The 18855-nt window shown below is 41.8% G+C and overlaps 1 protein-coding gene across 4 annotated transcripts; it reads right to left on the reverse strand.

The window, feature by feature from the left end:
• Positions 1–1305: 1305 nt before the first annotated feature.
• Positions 1306–18505, reverse strand: SLBP (stem-loop histone mRNA binding protein). Of its 4 annotated transcripts, none has more exons than XM_068679668.1 (9): positions 18126–18505; positions 17747–17878; positions 15336–15440; positions 14721–14780; positions 14358–14489; positions 13527–13676; positions 12309–12393; positions 11469–11576; positions 1306–1374 (listed from the first exon to the last, which is right to left on the reverse strand). In XM_068679668.1, the coding sequence occupies exons 1-9, from the start codon at positions 18488–18490 to the stop codon at positions 1321–1323; spliced, it is 1191 nt and encodes a 396-aa protein (XP_068535769.1). In that variant the 5' UTR covers positions 18491–18505; the 3' UTR covers positions 1306–1320. The 4 variants fall into 4 exon arrangements, with proteins under 4 accessions (XP_068535769.1, XP_068535767.1, XP_068535768.1 ...); XM_068679666.1 differs by having other exon boundaries at positions 17747–17914; XM_068679667.1 differs by lacking the exon at positions 1306–1374 and adding an exon at positions 10591–11121 and having other exon boundaries at positions 17747–17914.
• Between the last annotated feature and the right edge of the window lie 350 nt (positions 18506–18855).

Consider the following 18855-nt stretch of genomic DNA (forward strand, 5'->3'; position numbering starts at 1 on the left):
GCTTGTCTTCCACGGGCAAAATGAGAACACTACAGACTAGCACCGAGTTGTTTATCAATATGAAACATTCAGCTGATAAAAGCACTAATCCCCAGCCAAACCCTGATAATGGCCCAGCTGACTCATATAAACCACCACCTTGCTCTAAGTAAAGGCTTTTATATGTGAAAACGCTCAAGTCCTGGACAATACCTAGAATTTCAGCCAATTCTACAGTGAACCAGAGCCCTACATACCCACAGTGATAAAAAAAAAAAGATCACCTCCCAAAATGTGAGGAACGTGACACTAATACAGGCACGCTACGCCCCGCTAGGCAATATACAAACCTAGCAAACATGCCACATTATATCACTTGCAAACTAGCCACAACATAAGGCAAATGCATTAATTGAGAAACTGCTGTCAAAGGAGAAGGGGCTGTAAGTCTGGATTTGCTTTCTTCCCCAAGGACCTCTCCAGCAGCCAGCATCTTGTCCTTAAATAGCTGTCACGTACCCTGTACAATTATTATTTTTTACTAGCAATACCTGGTATGGCTTGTAATTTCTGTCCTAGTGTTACAAAGTGCTCTGCTCCTCTGGACCCTGCCCTCTCACGTCGCTGGTTGTCATGCTCAGGTCACACAAGATCCCCTCGTTAAAAGAACACAAACAGCAGCAGAGCTAAAATACAGAAGGGGTGGAAGTAAATGACTGAAAAAATGAGGACGGGGATAAATGCCGAACTGCAGTCTTAGCCAGCGGGGTCTTACAAGGGGTCCCCTTGGCTTCCATTTTCCCTGTGCTGCTTGTAAAGCAAACAGAGCTCGGCAAACAAAGCACCGCACACAGGATGCCCAAGCCTTTCTGGAAAAAGTCGGTTAAGTCAATGAGTAAACAGTTTTGTTCGGATGGAGATGAAAGTGACCTGGAGTACAGCGAAAGCTTCTTACCTCCTCTCTTTGCAATGGCAAAGCTCACGCGACAGGACCCTCACGCTCTTGCCGAGGGGTTTATATATTCCCTGTGCGTGGGAGTGAGTGCTCGCGGATTTGGGGAGGGAGGGGGAAGCGGGAAGAGTCCAAACAAAACATTTAAATGTACCTCCTTTGATGCTGCAGCTGTGAGAGGGCAACTATCCGAGCCTATTTTGCTGTGATATTGCAGAGGCTGTGTGGTTTTACTGACCTTTATTAAATATGCTTCAGAAGCAGCGTAGGACTCATGTTTCCACAGCCAGCCTCTCCTGAAGTCCTCTCTCCCCTCTGCACGGTGTACCTCTGCTCTGCATTCATACACAACATCAACAGATGCTGCATTTTCACCCTTTCTTGTGCTCTCATCTTCCCACCTTCTCTCCCAAACATTGCACATAGGAGGTATTTCCTAAACACTGCAAGCAAAAAAGTTAAGAATGAGCCCTACCTGCTTTGGGATAAAACTGCACAAAGGCCCCTAAATGAGGAAAATAAGTCAGGGTATTGTCCTTTCCCAATTCCTTTAGGTGCCCGTGCATCCCTTATGTTGTGCATGATGGGCGCACCACTGAATCCCAGCCTCCACAGTGCAGAGTGCAGGGCAGACACCACAGCTAAAGGCGACATCAGAAATCGGGGATGTAGAGCTACCTGTGGGACCAAATCGCTTCAGATCCAGGTGATTTGGTGTGGTACTGTGCTGAACAACTTGTCCAAGAGAGGAGACCCCTGGTAGCTTCAGCATGCCCGTACCACACCTCCCTGCCTGCCCCGTCTCAGGAGGAATGATGGCAGCACACAGCTTTCGGGGATGTTTTAAGGACAAACACGCTGTAGGGCAGTTCCCTTTCCTTCAGCGCTTTGTTCTTGTTCTGCCAACCTGCAGTCCCTAGCTTGAAGAGTTCAACCTGCTCCTGCTAATACAGGTTCAATCAGTAAGGGCACAAAACAAGAGTGCTACGGGGCCAGGCTGGTGTCAGCAGGCTGCAGGTTCGCAGATAAAGGAGCACGTGGCACAACAAGAAACCCGCTACCTGCAGCGTTACGCTGCTGTATGGCAATGGGAACAGGGAGATGGAGTGGGGCAGGAGAAGTTTTGCAGTTCTCTTTTTGGTTTTAGCCTCCCTGTTCAATAACATATTCAATAAAGGGCTAAACCATTCAGAAATGTCACAGAGAAACCCAGATACAGAGCAAAAGTCTCTCCTCAACCCCTAGCATCTCCAGCAAGCGCTGGTTTACACGCCTGACATGATTACAGAGTGATGTTTAAATACCCTCCCTTCCAAACCATTCTCATCTTCATAACCTAGCACCTGGCTCCCTGGCTAAGTTCCCCGCTATCTCTGCGCCCTTGATATTTGCATCATTACCACCGGGGCTGCAAAACCCAGCCACTTCTGTCAGGCTCCGAGCTGCATCTGACAGCCTCCAGAAAGGGGGAGGCGTGGGGAGGGAAAGTGTTACCTAGGAGCTTCGGGATTTTCTCCGATAGACTTGGTTCATTTTCTCTGAAGCTTGTGTTTTCTCTTTTTTTTTTTTTTTTCCCCCTTTCGCCCCACTTCTCTCAATGGTCTGGTGCCCTCGGAGAGCCCAGGAGCAGACACCAGCTGGCCCTAGCAAAGGCCACATCCCCCCCGCCTGCCTTGTTCTCTGCAGCCCGGCTAGATGGGTCCCTTAATTGCATGCATGTCTTTCAGGCTATTCGCCATGCATGAGCTGTCAGCAAAACCTTGCTGGAAACGCTGGAATTTCACATTTTTCATGGAGCTTTTCCATATCAACTGGGCAGTTTTACATTTTCCATGAAATTCCTAATGACTACAGAAAAATACAGCCGTGGCGTTTGGGAGGACTTGCTCAGCTTGCCTTCAGGCACCACTTGAGCGTTAAACGCAAGTGTGTGAATTTACTTAGCATATCATTTCGGGGATGGGATCGGAATATTTTTTATTTTTTTTTTTGTCGCAGATGACAGGGGAGAAGCATGCATTCATCCATTCATTCATAAACTCGACTTGTGGCACTGCACGCTGGGGAAGGGATCTTTCGCATCATTTTTAAAACAGAAAGAGTGCAAAGCCCTGTCAACTGACAATATCCATCCAAGCTGTCATTGCCAATCACTTGAATGGACTGCAGCAGAGAGTATTTTCCACAATGAGATACCAATGGGGGTGACCATTAGGTCAGGAATCTTATTTTCTCAGCTCACCAACCCCTGCAAATAAATTCTCACCAAAAGGAGAGAAAAGCCTCATTGATTTGACAAGCGATCAGACACTGCAGTTGTCATTTTCCCAGCAGTTGCTGGCATATTTTTGCCTGGTGTGCGAGATATGAATTTCCTGACTTAACCTATCAAGCTCTTAAAGGGATCATCCCTTTTTCATCTGCATCCCTGTGAAAAGCAGAACTCTCAGCAAGAAGAGCCTGAAAGCAAAACACTGCTCTGGGCTTTAACTTACTATTAGTTGATTTACAACAGCCCAAGTTCAGAGGGGCTGTTTTGCTGTTATGAGTCTGACACGCTCACTCTACCAGCAAGAATGTGTTTCTCCCCATCTATACCCATCTTAATTTGTAAAACACATCTTTACCAAATTCATTTGTTTTTCCTTATGAATGCATCAAAACCAAACCAAGAGAGGCAACGAAAGCAAGAAAACTGCATCCTTCGATGGAAGAAGTCACATTTTCAGGTCTCTGTGTTCTAAGGAATCCATGTGGAGTTGAATTATCTTTTTGGACAACAGATTTTAAAGTTCTGTACTAATGTGAAAAAAATCTTTATGCTGAGTTCCAACGAAGGGCTTAAATTCTACTTAGGATTTTAGTGTCACAGACTGGTGCTGGGAGACACGGCATGCCTTACTCCCTGCTACCTGTATCTACGCTTAAAAGTTCACGTTATACTTGTTTGGGAATTTTTGGAAGGAATGTCTTTGCTGATATTTGTATATGAAGGTTCTTTGGGAGTATTTTCTGACCACGAGGAGAGCTGGGGCCCTAGCTGGAGAATAATTAAGAGTCTGCAGGGATGCAACAGTCCTTCCTCTGCCTCCTCCACATCAGGCAGTTGTGAAGAAGCAAGGATCTGAATCTGAATTTTCCAGGGTGATGTCTTTGCTTTCCCCATTTTTTTTTGTTTAAAAACAAAAGTTCAACATACAGAAATCTTTCACAAGAAGCCCATCCCTACCCAGTTCTAGACACTTGCTAAAGACCTAGCTGAAGTGCTCACCGCCTATTTGAATAAAGCTGTTTTCCACCCCAGATTAAGATTTGCAAAACCTGTAGTTCCGTTCAGCCATTCTATCTCTAGTTCCCAATAATAAAAATTGCCACAGGCCTTGCTTAATCTATGGCATGATTATTATTCAGAAAAATAATCCATTAATATTGGAAGGACTTACGTTAACATTTCAGCAGATGTGCATATATATACATATATATATAATAATATATGTATACACACATACATATTTATTATATATACATGTATAAATTCATCCCAATACAATATCTATTTACTATTGGGATGAAAATCTGAGAAAGTCATATTCTGAATAATGCCACAAAAAATAGATTCTAAGTCAGGTAAAGCCTCACATCCATACTTTATGCTTCGTGCCATACTTGGTCTAACATAAAGATTGTTGGTTTGTCCTATCAGTGCTCTCTAAAAAGAGAAAATCAAGAGTTTTATGGTCAAACGCCAGAGAAAGAAAATTAATAAATTTTCTGGTAAATTGACAGTTTAATAGAGTTGGTATCAAATGCATTAACTGTTGCCAGGGCATTGCCTGTTAATCAGCAGTGTGTATTTCCTTGCTGGTCTTTTCTTTGGAGCATATTGTCCCAGAAATTCTAGTTGCATACTGAAGCCTGAATTTGCTTCCAGAGCAGCCCGGCTAGCTTGAAGTTCTTCCTCCTTCTTTTTCATTGCAGGTAAGGAATACTGCCTCTGCTCAGGGACAGGGGACCACCAGAACATCATTTTATTTACCATCATTTTATTTACTTATACATTTACCGGTGCTGGCTTTGCCACCACCTTGCATACAATGCTCAACAATTCAGGCTTTGAGCAGTCTCTAGATTGTACTGACACTTTTTTAACTTCTTTCCTCTATGCATTGTACATGGTAACCTTACCAACGTAGTCTTTTCAGTTGCTGCTAATTTCCTACTTTGATTTTACAGCCAACTCTGCAACTACAGCGTATAATTTTTAATTCATACAGCAATGCTTTTAGAGCACTAATGATCTGGTAGATATGAGACTAACACAGTCTAAACGATTATGTCAAAGAAAATGAATTCAATGCTCGGAAAGGTTCTGAAAACAATTAACCGTGGACAAAATCCTAAAAGGAGTCTTCTTTGGGAAATTTAAAACCCTGAGGGGAAAAAAAAAAGTTTCCTTTATTCTTTGCATATGAAAAAAATGTCTTTATAAAGCAAATTAAATAAGCATTTTTAGATACTTCCACTGTATAGCACTAGGGATTTTAAATGCAAGCAGGCTAGTGCTATCTGTCAGGAGGACTTTCTCCCCTCCCCAGGTCCATTTTTTTTCTCCCTGTCTGCTGTTAAGTTTCTATTATCCTCCATTCCCTGTAATAATGGGCTTAAGATCAAGTGAAACTGGAAATGGAAAGAACAGTGAAAGATGACAGACTTGAAGGGATTTTATTGGAACTATGGGTTGCTCCTAAGGTCAGAATCAGTAAGTATAATTAGATTCCTAGCATTTACAACAAATGTAAAGCAACTCGGAGATTTCTTTTGTGTGCATGTAATTAAACATGCACTTTTACTGCCCTCTGCAGTATTGCAAAGTTACTTTGATTCCAGCACATGAAAGCTGCTTGAAAGAACAGACACAAATCTTCATCTCTATATTGCACTCATATTTCTGAAAACAAAGCATTTTTCAGAAGAAATGGAATAGCCCCTTTCTAACGGGACACAAAAGGGAACATTGTTTTTACTAATAATTAGGGCCTTTTCAGTACCTCCCAGGAACTCTCTCAATGGGAACTTGAATAGAAAGCAAGCTCCCAGCGCAGACAGCTGAACCCCGGTTTAACCCATGAAGGAAGTTCCAGGGTTCCACTTAAAACTTATTTCTCAAGTGTATGAATCAGCATCTTGGGGATAAATTCGTTTCCTATTGTGTTTCAACACTATCCAAGGGAGGTAAGTGGCAAACTCCGAGAAGAAACTAGCATTGGGAATCCAAAAATCCAGTGAAGTGACAGATGCTGGACCTCAATTCCTTGCACATCTTGTATTTAGGTGGTGGATGCTGCAAAATTAAATACCAAATGTATTGAATAAATTCTGCCCTGCAATACTGCCTTCTCTCCTGATTTCTTACATATCCCACTTCCTAACTACACTGGGTTTTTTGAAACTAAAACAGATTTTGACCCTTCCCAAAGTAACTTCAGTCTCTTTGCCAGTCATGCAGTATTTCACCAAAATTATCCCTATTTGTCATGAAGCTCTCAGGAAGGAATTCCCAAATAGTTATTAACCAATCTTCTCACGTTTTGAGACACCATATAGAAGGAAACCAGAGAATGAGAACTTCCACTAAGTTCAAATTTCTTTCAAAAGAGCTCTTTTACCAATCCAGTTTTGATTAAAAAAAAAGCCCCCAGTAGACTTCCCCACGGATCCACATTCAAATGTAATTACAAAAACCTTGCCTTTGTACCAGGGATCTTCTGTGCATTAGCAACACAACAAAGCAGATAATCCTGAAAATAACTTTAGTAAATACACGCATGAACAAAATGTTGTTTGAATGGGTATTTTTGACTTAAAAATGGATTCATGGAACAAAGCTGGCTTTAGCTTGGCTTCCTTAAAGAGGCTTAAATCATTGCATTGTCAAGTCTTTTTCAGAACATCTGTCCCACCCTTTCTAATTTTTAAACTAGCTTTCCATTTTCCTCTGTATTTAACAAAAGGGTACATACCTTCCTGTAAGCTTTATGTGACACTGGCTAAGTAATGAAGGAAGGCCCAGTTAATGCACAAGTGAAGGAAGAGTTGGCACAGCTTAGCTCCGACGTGCTCAGCACGTTACCAAAGTCAAAAAAGGTGGAGTTTTGAATTAGCCAGAGCCAAGACTACTGTCAGTTAGCTAGGCACGGTTTGAGGGATGCTGAAAGAGGACACAAGGCTCTTGCTCTGATGGGAGTAAAAGAAACATAAAACAGAAGGCTCAAATCTATAAAAAGCAAGGCTGACAGGTTCTGCTGCCCACATAACAACCTGTGCATTTTTAAAGGGCTTTAACCTATTAATTCCACTGTTTGACTCACCAGTTCTCCATCTGAAGCAAACTCCACCGTATGCAATCATGCACAATTGAAAAAAAAAGTTATTCTTCTATAATATTCTATTAACTAGACATTAACCTATCCAAATGATGTTATCCCACATTTAACCACCAGAGGACTTCATTGAGAGCAGCCCTGAGAAGGCCCTGGGGGTGCTGGTTGATGAGCTCAACGTGAGCCAGCAATGAGCACCTGCAGCCCAGAAAGCCAGCTGTGTCCTGGGCTGCACCAGCAGCAGCATGGGCAGCAGGGAAGAGAGGGGATTGTCCCCTTCTGCTCTGCTCTGGTGAGACCCCACCTGGAGCCCTGCACCCAGCTCTAGGGCACCCAGGACAAAGATGTGGATCTATTTGAATGAGTCCAGGGGAGGCCATGAAGATGATCAAGGGGCTGGAGCACCTCTCCTGGGAAGACAGGCTGAGGGAGCTGGGGTTGTTCAGCCTGGAGAAGAGAAGGCTCCAGGGAGACCTTACAGCAGCCTGCCAGTGCCTAAAGGGGGCTGCAGGAAAACTGGGGAGGGACTCTTTGTCAGGGGGTGCAGTGACTGGACAAGGGGTAGTGGCTTTAAACTAAGATAGGGTAGATTTAGATTAGATACTAGGAAGAAATTATTTACTCTGAGGGTGGTGAGGCACTGAACAGGCTGCCCAGAGGAGCTGTGGGTGCCCCATCCCTGGAGGTGCCCAAGGCCAGGCTGGATGGGGCTTTGGGCAGCCTGGGCTGGTGGGAGGTGTCCCTGCCCATGGCAGGGGGTGGAATTAGACAGGCTTTAAGGTCCCTTCCAACCCATATCATTCTAAGATTTATTCAATTTTGCACTCAATGAACAAAATAAATAAATAAATAATAATAAATAATAATAATAATAATAATCCTGTTTCTCATTTTTGAAAAAACATCCCATCCCAGAAAACATAGGTGCTCTCTTTAAACCCCTACCTAGATGCAATCCATAAACACTAAGTTCTCTAAATAGCTGAAGTGAAGGGGAATAACTCATAGGGTTAAAAACAATGCCATGGATGCCCAATTGCTTCAGAACAAACTCAGAATCTGAGCCTGTTTCACAAGCAGACACTGATCATAGTACAGCTAGAAAGATTTCTAAGCTGAAATGGTTTACCAACAGGTATCAGTGCTTGGGTAAGAATGCATGCTGAACGCCCCAGACCTGCACATAAGGGTTGCTTTTAAGCAGGCCAGGAGAAATAAATTATCTAAGCTTACAGATAAACCCCTGAGAAGTTACTCTGTAGGAACTTTAGTGTCCCAAGATGCTTGAGAAATATTTGTTATACATTTTGTTATAACAGAAAAGCAGTCTCCACTCTTTGCCTAATATCTTCTTACTCTACGGTTCCACTACATTTCTTCGTGAAGTTTTACCCTCTTTCCCCCAGGCCTGAATCTTTCAGCACGCACCTTTTGCTTTACTTATTAAACAGCCTTTTTAAAAGGCTGTAAAAACTCAGCCCACGAGTTTTCTCTTTTACATTTCTGATTCTCTCCCTCATTCCACTGGGGGGAGTGAGTGAGCAGCTGTGTGATGCTTAGCTGCCTATGAATGTTAAATCAGGTGTTAAATCTAACATCCCCCTTTAAAAAGTCGAGTTACTTCTCTTGACTCCAACACTGCCTTATCCTGATTCTCCACAAGAGGCTTAAAATTACTTACTACAGGATTAAGGTGATATTGTGTGACCCATTTTACCCAGGAGACCAGGTTGCATATATCTGCTAGCATCTCTGGGCTTAATTATTCAAAACGACCCGAACAGCATTGGTATAACTTTGTGTCCTCGTTTCAGCTGGGATAGTTAATTTTTTCCTAGTAGCTGCTATGGTGCTGTGATTTGGATTTAGGATGAGAATAATGCTGATAACACACCAATGTTCTAGTCGTTGCAGAGCAGTGCTTGCTTACACTGAGTCAAAGACTTTTCAGCTTCTTGTGCTGCCTCAACAGGGCACATCAGGGACTGGGAGGGGATACAGCCAGAGCAGCTGGCCCAGGCTGGGCCAGGTTAAACCACAACACCTTGACAAGTTTTGCCATGCTCTTTGTGGGAAGTTTAGATAGAGCATGGCATTATGAATAACATGGAGAAAAGCCAATTCACTGATCATCTAATTCCTCACATACTCCTTTCAGTAAAACAACAGCAAAGTAGACAGCTTGACTATTTCTACTTGCTACAGCAAGTGTAAAAGCAGAAGAAGCACCTGGCATGTCCTGAACACATGGAAATTGAGACAACAGCTCAGTGGCAACTACCACCCTACAGTTTGCAGAATCAAGCACTTCAGGTTTATGAATACAGAATCAAGATGAAACGAAGTATTAATTTGCAGCTCTGCAATACACGTATGTAGTTCTCTAGAGAAATCCTGCTGTACTAGTTCACATTGGGTAAAGACACCACCTCATTTAACATTAATACTTTATTCTTGACCAATGCTGAAGTGTGTACTATCGGTTTCTTATTTACGATACGAGTAGCTTTGTTCCTGACTGCATGTGACTCATTACAAATCTTCAAAACATTTAAAATTGAAGCAAACAAAAAAACTCACGAAAACATTTAGTACCACCAGTTGCCAACAGTAAGTGGCACAATGGCAGAACTACATTAAGTGGTTGATGGAAATTAGATGCACTAACCATTAAAAAAAAAAAAAACAACACAGAATACCCAACAGCAGATAGTCGTGATTTGAAATGGTGTTCCCAAGGAGCTTCATGTGGACTTGCCTGTCAGCCCTACCACCCAAGTTAGAATCATACCTTGACATTCAGAACTGTTACTGAACTCTAGTTTAAAGGCCATTTAGCTAGCATGTACAGAACACCAACACCCAGAAATTCCATGTTAGAGATCAAATCAGGTGAGATCTTGTTAACAGAGCTTTAACTGTCCACCTAGTTTTTCCAGAAGAAGTTCCAGAGAACACAGCCTAGTAACCAGCTCATAGATACCTACTAAACTAAACTGCTTTGAAGGAGACTGCAAAAGGCTCACCCATTACAAACCAGTCTGAAATTCACCACAGTGGCCTGCATACAAACAGATTCTAGGTCTTTCTCAAAGTCAGAGGACATTGCTAAAACCCATATAATACTCTAGCTTATTATTAATATCAGTCTCAGATGTATGGCTTTCAGTATTTTCTCTGCATTTTGTTATCCACAGAATAAATGAAGTTGATTAGTTGTTATGAAGTTATTAACAAATGAAGTTGTTATCCACAGTAGGAAATGAAGTTGAAGAGTCATAAAGAAATGCACATCCATTTATTTTCCAGCAACATCCCATACAAAAGCAATAGAAACATTAACTGCTTTCAGCAGAAAGTCTGTACAGTGTTATCATTTACAAGTTTTACATTTAAAATTGGCAAATTAAAAAGCATCAATTATTTTCCCTAAACATTTTGTTTTCTTGACTGTATTAACAAACAACTCATTAATATTTACAATTCTCAAATTCATGCTACTGCTTCTTAAAACAATATTACTGCTACCTAGTCTTTACAATATCGACTAATTTCTTGAGTAATTCTTCTCCAATTGTTTCAGAAACATTTTTGCAAATAAAAATAATCTTTTTTTTCATTTTTAAAAGGTAAGGCAGTTTAAACTTTAGTGACTGCAACAGACAAGTGTGCTAATACTAATCAGCAGTATGCTTCAGCTACCGCCTGCATTACTTCCAGACGGATCTTTGTAGACAGATGGAAAAGCAAAATGACATACAGACGCTGAAAAACATTTCCCTATTTTGCTCTTGATCTGCAGGTGGACAACTGAAATAAGGGATGCAATGGTGCAAACAAAATAAATTGTAAGGTCTCGCTGAACTGTTTATAATCACTTGAGAATAGCACTGCCTTGGGCTATTTTTTTCTATTGAAAGGTTTTATAAAAAAAACTGACATAAGTTAAAAAGAAGTCACACAATTTAATTCTATTTTTACATAAGTTTGGTCCAGAGAGTATGTAGACCAACCTTGACTTAGAGAACAGTCTTTAACTTTGCTTAAACTTTCTTACTATTATCAGGTAGAAAACACCCAGTTTATGAATCAAGCTAACCTCTCAAAATTAAAAGAAATTTCCCCTAAACCAATTTGCATAAGACTGTTTAACTCACAGTATTGAAATCTTTAAGTGGCTCACTCAAACATGCTTCCAAGTCAAATTCACCTTCTGCTTGATAGTCAATGTGTCTAACTTTGGTGGGAGTGCCAGAACAGGTATCCTGGAATACAAAAAATGTTAAAAATAAGAAGTTAAATACAGGTTTGCTTATGCAATAATTCATTTAACTTCTTCAGTTCATTTAAACAACTCTGTAACAGAGACTTAAAAACACTTTTTTTAAAAGGTTATATAAAAACCTTAGACTAGTCTGAAGAGATTTAAGTGAAGGCCATTCAACCACTTTCTAAGGTTTCTTATGTACATCTTAAGGATCAGTGTATGCATATACCAAAACGTTATACAGCATCAATAATCATCACAAAATATGTATTAACAGCAAGAAAAGCACTAGTAAATCTTTAGAAAAGATTTGCTCAGCTGTGCTACATATTTTCTAGGTACAAAAAAAGCCTTCAAAATGTCTACTCAAGCCCAGAAAACTACACCAATTGTTTCCTGTTTTAAAATCAGATATTGCAAGGTAAAGTAGCATTTCCTCTCTACATCACAGTTCACCAGTGACATGTTTTGAACAGGTGTATTCTCTTCTGCAAGCTACGAAAAATTAGATAAGTGATCATCTCAGATGACATTTAAGTTACAATTCTCTAAATTCAGGCTACAGACAGACATTGATTACAACTGTGAATGTGTCTGAATTTAGTAATTGCTCAGCCCCTAAACACAGCTGACTGTGGAGCTTCTTGTGTATTCAGGATACTCTGGCCACAATTCTAATTAATGGACCAATTACTAAACAAATATTTATGCAAATGACAGGCATTCTTACATCATTATCTTGACAGCTCGTTTGAGACTCTGTAGAATGGCTTCCTACGGATTCTGTCTCCATCTCACCAAGGTCAACAGGACTACTGTAAAATAATTAAAAAGCATACACCTTAGAACCAATTACATTTTTTAACAGGAGGTTTATTGTAGTTCATGGGCGCAGACCGGAAAGCAATGTCAGAACAAGAGCAACGAGACTTGCAGAGGTTATACAGAGGTGACAGAACTGCTGAGACAAAACAGAACAGCAGGTTAACTTACACAGCCAAAATGACTGAAGACTATGTTAAAGCCTTGAGATCGAGTACTGCAACTAAAACAACCCAACGCTCAAGCAATGCCTCAATATAGAGAACAACAGTTACGGAAAGAGCAAAGAATTTTTATTTCCCTGGGCAAGGTTTTCATTTTGTTTTCCACACAAGATTTAAGAGCCACAATACACAGAACTGGACGCTAGAATCTGAAGACAGACTAACATTCATTTTAACACCAACAGATACTGCAGGTTTCAGGATGAAATACCACTTAACTCCCTTCTTGTTGATTACAAGTAAAAGAAAGCTAAAGTGAGCCCTTGCTTTTTTAGATCCACTGCTCCATATTGATTTTAAGATCATCACCATTGTTTGGGGGGGGTGCCAAGGGAGATGATCAAGTGGTCTGTCACCACAAATCTGTTTCCTGAGGAATTAGTTACGTCTGCATCCCTTCATTCTGTAATACCACAGTTTTATTTTGGATATTCCCTGACCAGTTTTATTGCTTTCTGTAGAGAAAAATAACTATTTGCATCATTCTGTTCTGAGCTAAGTATTCATGAAATCTGTCAGAATTCTCCAGCACTGCTTCTACCACAGATTAATCAATTTACACTGCCCTGAAAGAACATTCTGCCTTGCTGGTGTGATACTTCCCTCTATAAAGCACCGCAGCATGAACTCTGATCTCATCCAGTGGAAATACATTAAAAGAAATGAGGGGTATATAGATATGCCCTTACAAGTCCAGTCTCACCAATTAGGTCCAGAAAGCTGTTACATACTCTGAGAAGGAACTGAGTAGCTCTCAAGAACACTAACTGTGGACAACTAACTAAGGAAAACATTCAGTAATCACTGACTTGTCTCCCAAATAGCTATGCTGCTTTATTTTTTTAACATAAGGTGTTGTGTTTTTTTAATATATACATTTCTCTTTAAGATTCTATACATACATTTCTTGCAGATCACATCCTTCTTCAGTAGGTGGATCCCAGGAATGCAGTGCAACTTTCCATAGTTTTATTTGTTGGTCCCATGACCTACGGCTGTACTTCTTAAATTTATTTGGAGTTCTGGGGTGAACTCCTGGTATACGATGGCATCTGTATTAGACATGAAAAAATTATTAATGCTTTTCACACAGAGATATCAGGTACCTGTAAAAGTTAAGACAGATTGCCTGCTGCCCATGCTCATTACAACCCAGTAAATTCTAAGTGATTTCTGAGGAAAAACTAACAAACAAAAACCACCAACAAAAAAGACTACTGCACAATTCCAATACCCAAGTGAAAGGCTGGCATCTACATGTGAACATTTTAGTTCTTCCATTTTTGCATCAAGTGCGGGAAAAAAAACGTCAATGTTAGACCTGAAAACTTAATTATGCAGTTTCTGCATATAACATATAATCCAAACCATAAGAGAAACCATAGTCCATTTTGTCTGTCAGTTTACTAATGAGAAAACTGGCTGCAAAAAAAAGCAGTTTCATTTCCTCTAACTGACAAGCACAGCAAAAGAACTTACACTTTCATTTCTGCAGCATGAGGAAGTTCGAAAGGAAATGTACGTGTACATTTCCTCATGTACAGAGTAGTTGTAAAATAAACAAAAATCCAAGACACATTTAATTTGTTCATTTCACTTATCTGGTAAAAAAAAAAGTCTTAGTTTCATATGTAGATACCTCAGATATCAAGTTTAGTATGTTCACATGCTTTCAAAGAACAGATATGACCTCTATTTATACATTTAGTTTTCCAGAAACTCAAGCAACTTACCTAGGAACTTCTTTAATGTATCTATCGTACGCAATTGTATTTTTTCCATAGTTTATCTGTTTTTGTCTTCTCATCAAAACCACTTCATCCGTCTCAAGTTCTACTGGTGCAGTGGACTCCTTTGAATCAGAACTAAGAAAAAAGTAATATAAAATGGGGGTACCAGAAAATAAGTGATACACCTAGAACAAATTTGTATGCCGAAAATTAAAAAGAAACATTAAAAAAATTCAAATGGATGCTGAGAATGTTACTGAATTTCAGTATCAGGGGAGACCTTGGATGAACTACTTAGTTTTCCGAAGCAACACAGAACATTTGAAAATTCAAACCTATTGTTTGTCAGCTAAGTTAGAAACCTACCTTCCAGAAGAGGACCTTCTTTCTCTTGAAAACTCATTTATCAGTAGTTTTCTTCTGTATCTGTAAGAGTTCAAGTCAGTAGTAAGAATATACACAAAAAGAACAGATAAGGCTGCATGTCCCAGCTCACAGTTAATTTTACTTCTCAGTTAAACAGTAGCCTTAAATAAATCAACCTAAGTACCTTCCCACTATGGAACAGTTGCTTCAGTTTTTCCCTAAAAACAAAACAAACAAAAAAAAACAAAAACAACAAAGCAGAGCTCCAAGAACTTTCACTTCTCAACTCTTCTGTCTAAAAAACCTTCCCATGGTAAAAATACACAAAAACAGTAAATATCAAAAGGATATTCAAAGGAGATCATTTAAATCTGGAGACACAGGAGAAGTTTTGTCCAAAAAGGAGAGGTTTAGTGACTCTCCAGTGTACTATGTCACTGCTACAGGACCTAAGCCACAGCTAGCCTAAAGCAGAACTTGCTACCTCTGACTCTAAGGCCAAGGTTGGTCTGGTTTTACTACAACAGTTAAGTTAAAAATACAAGTCAATACAGATTCTACAAGAAAACTGCCATTTTCCCTCCTTTCTCCACATCTTAAAACACCCATGGGTACCTTGCAATTTCCTTGTTAACGTTGGTTCTCATTTCATCTTCTTCCACTGCAGCTGCCCAGTTTGAACACCGGGAAAGGGGGCCAGGGCCTTCAGGTGTTGTAAAGCTGAAGAAGAAAAAAAAAGTAAGAATTTACTTCATTGTATTTCATCGCTCTCCTACCATCTCCCCCCTTCACAGCTCGGTAGCTATTTGATATATTCATGTACAGTAATGACAATTCTGAAGATCTTCTATGTTTCTGTGCAAATGGCAGCATTTTAAAACTAAACAATTGATAGATCCACTTCGAGGTTGTCTGGTTTTGTTTTGTTTTTGTTAAGAAGTTTAGGTAGGTATCTGTAGAAACTAACCACTGTAGCAAGTTACCTAGCCTACACTTCAGTAAGTTTAAGTTGGTTTCCTTCAGAATATGGTATGTGAATTATCGTCTTCACTCGTTTACTCACTTCCGTATTTTCACTCCACTAAACAATTTATCAAATATTTACTTTCATGATTGCAGACTCGTTAGCTATAAGAGACAAAAGTTAGAACATGTAATTTTATTGTACAGATCATTAAAAAACACACTCAGTTTTCAGTTGGTAACCTGAGATTTGCTCTGACCTTGCAAACAGCACTTAACAACTTCATTGCAGCCCATTAACATCACGAGCAGATTTGGACTGTTAAAAGGGAGTAAGCTTATAACCTTTCCCAGCTGACAGCTGCCTACATTCAGATTATTAAATATGTTTTCCAGACCACCTCCTGTCCTGATGATTTATCTTCCTAAAGTACAAAATCAAAACCGCATCCCATGGACCAGAGCTTTCTCATTAGATCTGGAAATTCTCTGGAGAGTTACAAAAGTTCTGCCCAGAGAAGTCTCTTGAAGTCAGGGAATTTGACCCATCTGCACTAAAACCAGCTCCAAATCCCTTTCTGCTCCCAGCTCAGAAATGGGCTTACACTACTTTAATGTTTTTGTTAAATTCATGCTGGAAGTCCTTTTTAGATGAACTCCAGTTGCCAACTCAAAAAAGTTACAAGTCACCTTGCAAATATCTGTTCATCCAAAAATGATTTCTAGCATTTACTTAAGTTCATCTCTAACTGAAAAAGCAGATCCCATTTGATTACTGCTCCCCCGTGGAAGAAAATGGTGCGTTGCTGACTGTCCCAAAGTAAACAATTCAAGCATGCTTCCTGAAATTAATTTAGTAATTTATTTTTTATATCAGCCTTTGATCCATTGATCAGTCTCTTCTAGGCTTACCATCAGCAAACAAAGACGTGTACTTCTAGGGTACAACCCATCTCATTCTGGATTAGAAGCCCAGGTTCAATCAACAGGGCTATATGCTGCAACTCCCATCCACTGATGAGAGGAACAAAAGGTACCCTGGTATTTATAGCTCAGATGTAAACAGCGCTATAAAATAAGATACATTCACTAAATTGTCACTTCCTGTGCTGGGGAAATGGTAAGGAAGGCAAATGGCAAGGAAGGCAAATGTCAGCACTATGAACAGTGACTGACCTCAGAAGTGGGTCCCCCTACATTTGTTTAGAAACAACTTTTTGGGACAATGTAGCATCCTCAGAAGTAAGACTTCAGAAAAAAAATAAGAGCAGATCACTTCACAGACTTTCATGTTTCATTAGCCAACTTTTTTTTTTTTTTTTTTTTTTTTTTTTTTTTTACACCATAACAGAAAGCACAGCCTGTACCCACAAGGACAGATGGGTTGGCTCATGCTGTTAGCACATCATGATAAACAGCAGTAAATAGGCATAAAGCACAAGCATAAAAAAATAAAGAAAAACAGTGCAAATCATCAGAATTAATCACAGAATGGTCGAGGCTGGAAGGGACTTCTAAAGATCATCTACTCCAACCCCCTTGCTGAGCAGGATCACCTAGAGCACATTGTGCAGGATGGCACCCAGGCAGGCTTTGAGTATCTCCGACGAAGGAGACCACACAAGCTCTCTGGGCAGCCTGTCCCAGCGCTCTGTCACCCTCACAAGAAAGAAGCGTCCCCTTGTATTCAGTTGGAACCTCCTGTGCTTCAGTTTGTGGCCGTTGCCTCTCACTCTGTCGCTGGGCACAACTGAAAAGAGCATGGCTCTATTGTCTTGATGCTCTCCCCTCAAATATTTATACACACTGATGAGGTTAAAAGGTTAAAGAGCCTTCTTTCTCAAGGAGCAACTCCAAGACACCACAGTAGATTATTCTCTCCTATTTACTGTGCACTGAGCTGTGTCAGGGGAGGATCATCACATTGCTGTGTGGACACTCAGACCATGGGATGTGATCCCGGAGAGGTGCCCCACACCTCTCGGTGCTCAGGAGGCATTTGGATGCTGCCCTTATCGGTGTTCCAGCAGGGTTTTCCCCGAGGGGAGCAGCCCCGGACCTACCTGCCCAGCCTGCCGTCGGCTGCCCTGCCGGAGCTCTCCTCCCTCGCCGCGCCGCCGTCCTGGCTCTGCCGCCTCCGCTTCCCATCCGCGCCGCGCTTCCTCCCCTGGCACCACCGAGGAGCAGACTGCGGGCTGCCGGCGGACAAGACAAAGCCGTTATTTCCACCTCTATTAAAAATAAATAATAATAAAAAAAGAACGACTCCCCGCAACGACGCGGCGACCCCTCAGCGAGGGGCCGGCGGCTCGCAACATGGCGGCGGCGGCGCCCCCCTCATGAGGCGGCCGCGCTGAGGGGGAAGCGAGGGAGGGAAGCGAAGAGGAAGGGGGTGAAAGGAGATGGCCGAGGGGGACCTCCGGGCTCCCCCATGGCTCCTACCTGGCGGTCTCGGCGCCGTGAGGGCTCCGCTGCCGGGCAGCCATGGCGTGGGGCGGCAGGGAGCGCAGCCGGCCCCGCTTCACATCTCCCGCCGCCGCAGCGCCGAGCCCGCCTCCCCGCCGGCCCCTCCACCGCGGCGCCCCGGGGGGACACACGGGCGTGTGGAGGGCTGAAGAGGGGGAAAATGCGGCCGCCGGGCCGCCGTCGAGCCTCACCGAGAACCAAGAGGGCTCCTCGGTGGTTGATGGAGGAACGGGAGGCTTCAAGGCGCTCCCGGCTCCGTCCCCGTCCCCCCCGCCGCCATGGTTGGGCCCGGCCCGGGGCGTGTTGGCGGGAGAGCCAAGCGCGGCCCCCGGCAGCGCCATGGCTGAGGCACCTCCCTCTCAGCGCCAAAACCCCCCCAAAAAAAGGAGAAAAAGGGAAAGGGGAGGCTGGCCGGGATTTAAAGGTTAGGGCCTGGAGGCAGCAGGACGGCTCTTTAATCCAGGAGGAGGAGAAGGGTATTTAAATGGCCGCTTCTAGCCCACACTCAAGAGCTACAGTGTAAATTTATGTCTTATGAAGAAACATAACCTTAAACAACAATTAAAATCAGTATTGAGTAACATTGCTTATGCCATAAGGTCACTAAACTTCTAAATAAGTGGAGTTTTTTGTGTTACTATAATTTCAAGCACAGGCATCACGAATTCCCATGAACCTGTGAGACCTGCTACAGGTTGACATTTAC

The sequence above is a fragment of the Anas acuta genome, chromosome 4, assembly GCF_963932015.1.
Source record: "Anas acuta chromosome 4, bAnaAcu1.1, whole genome shotgun sequence".
Taxonomy (NCBI): Eukaryota; Metazoa; Chordata; class Aves; order Anseriformes; family Anatidae; genus Anas; species Anas acuta.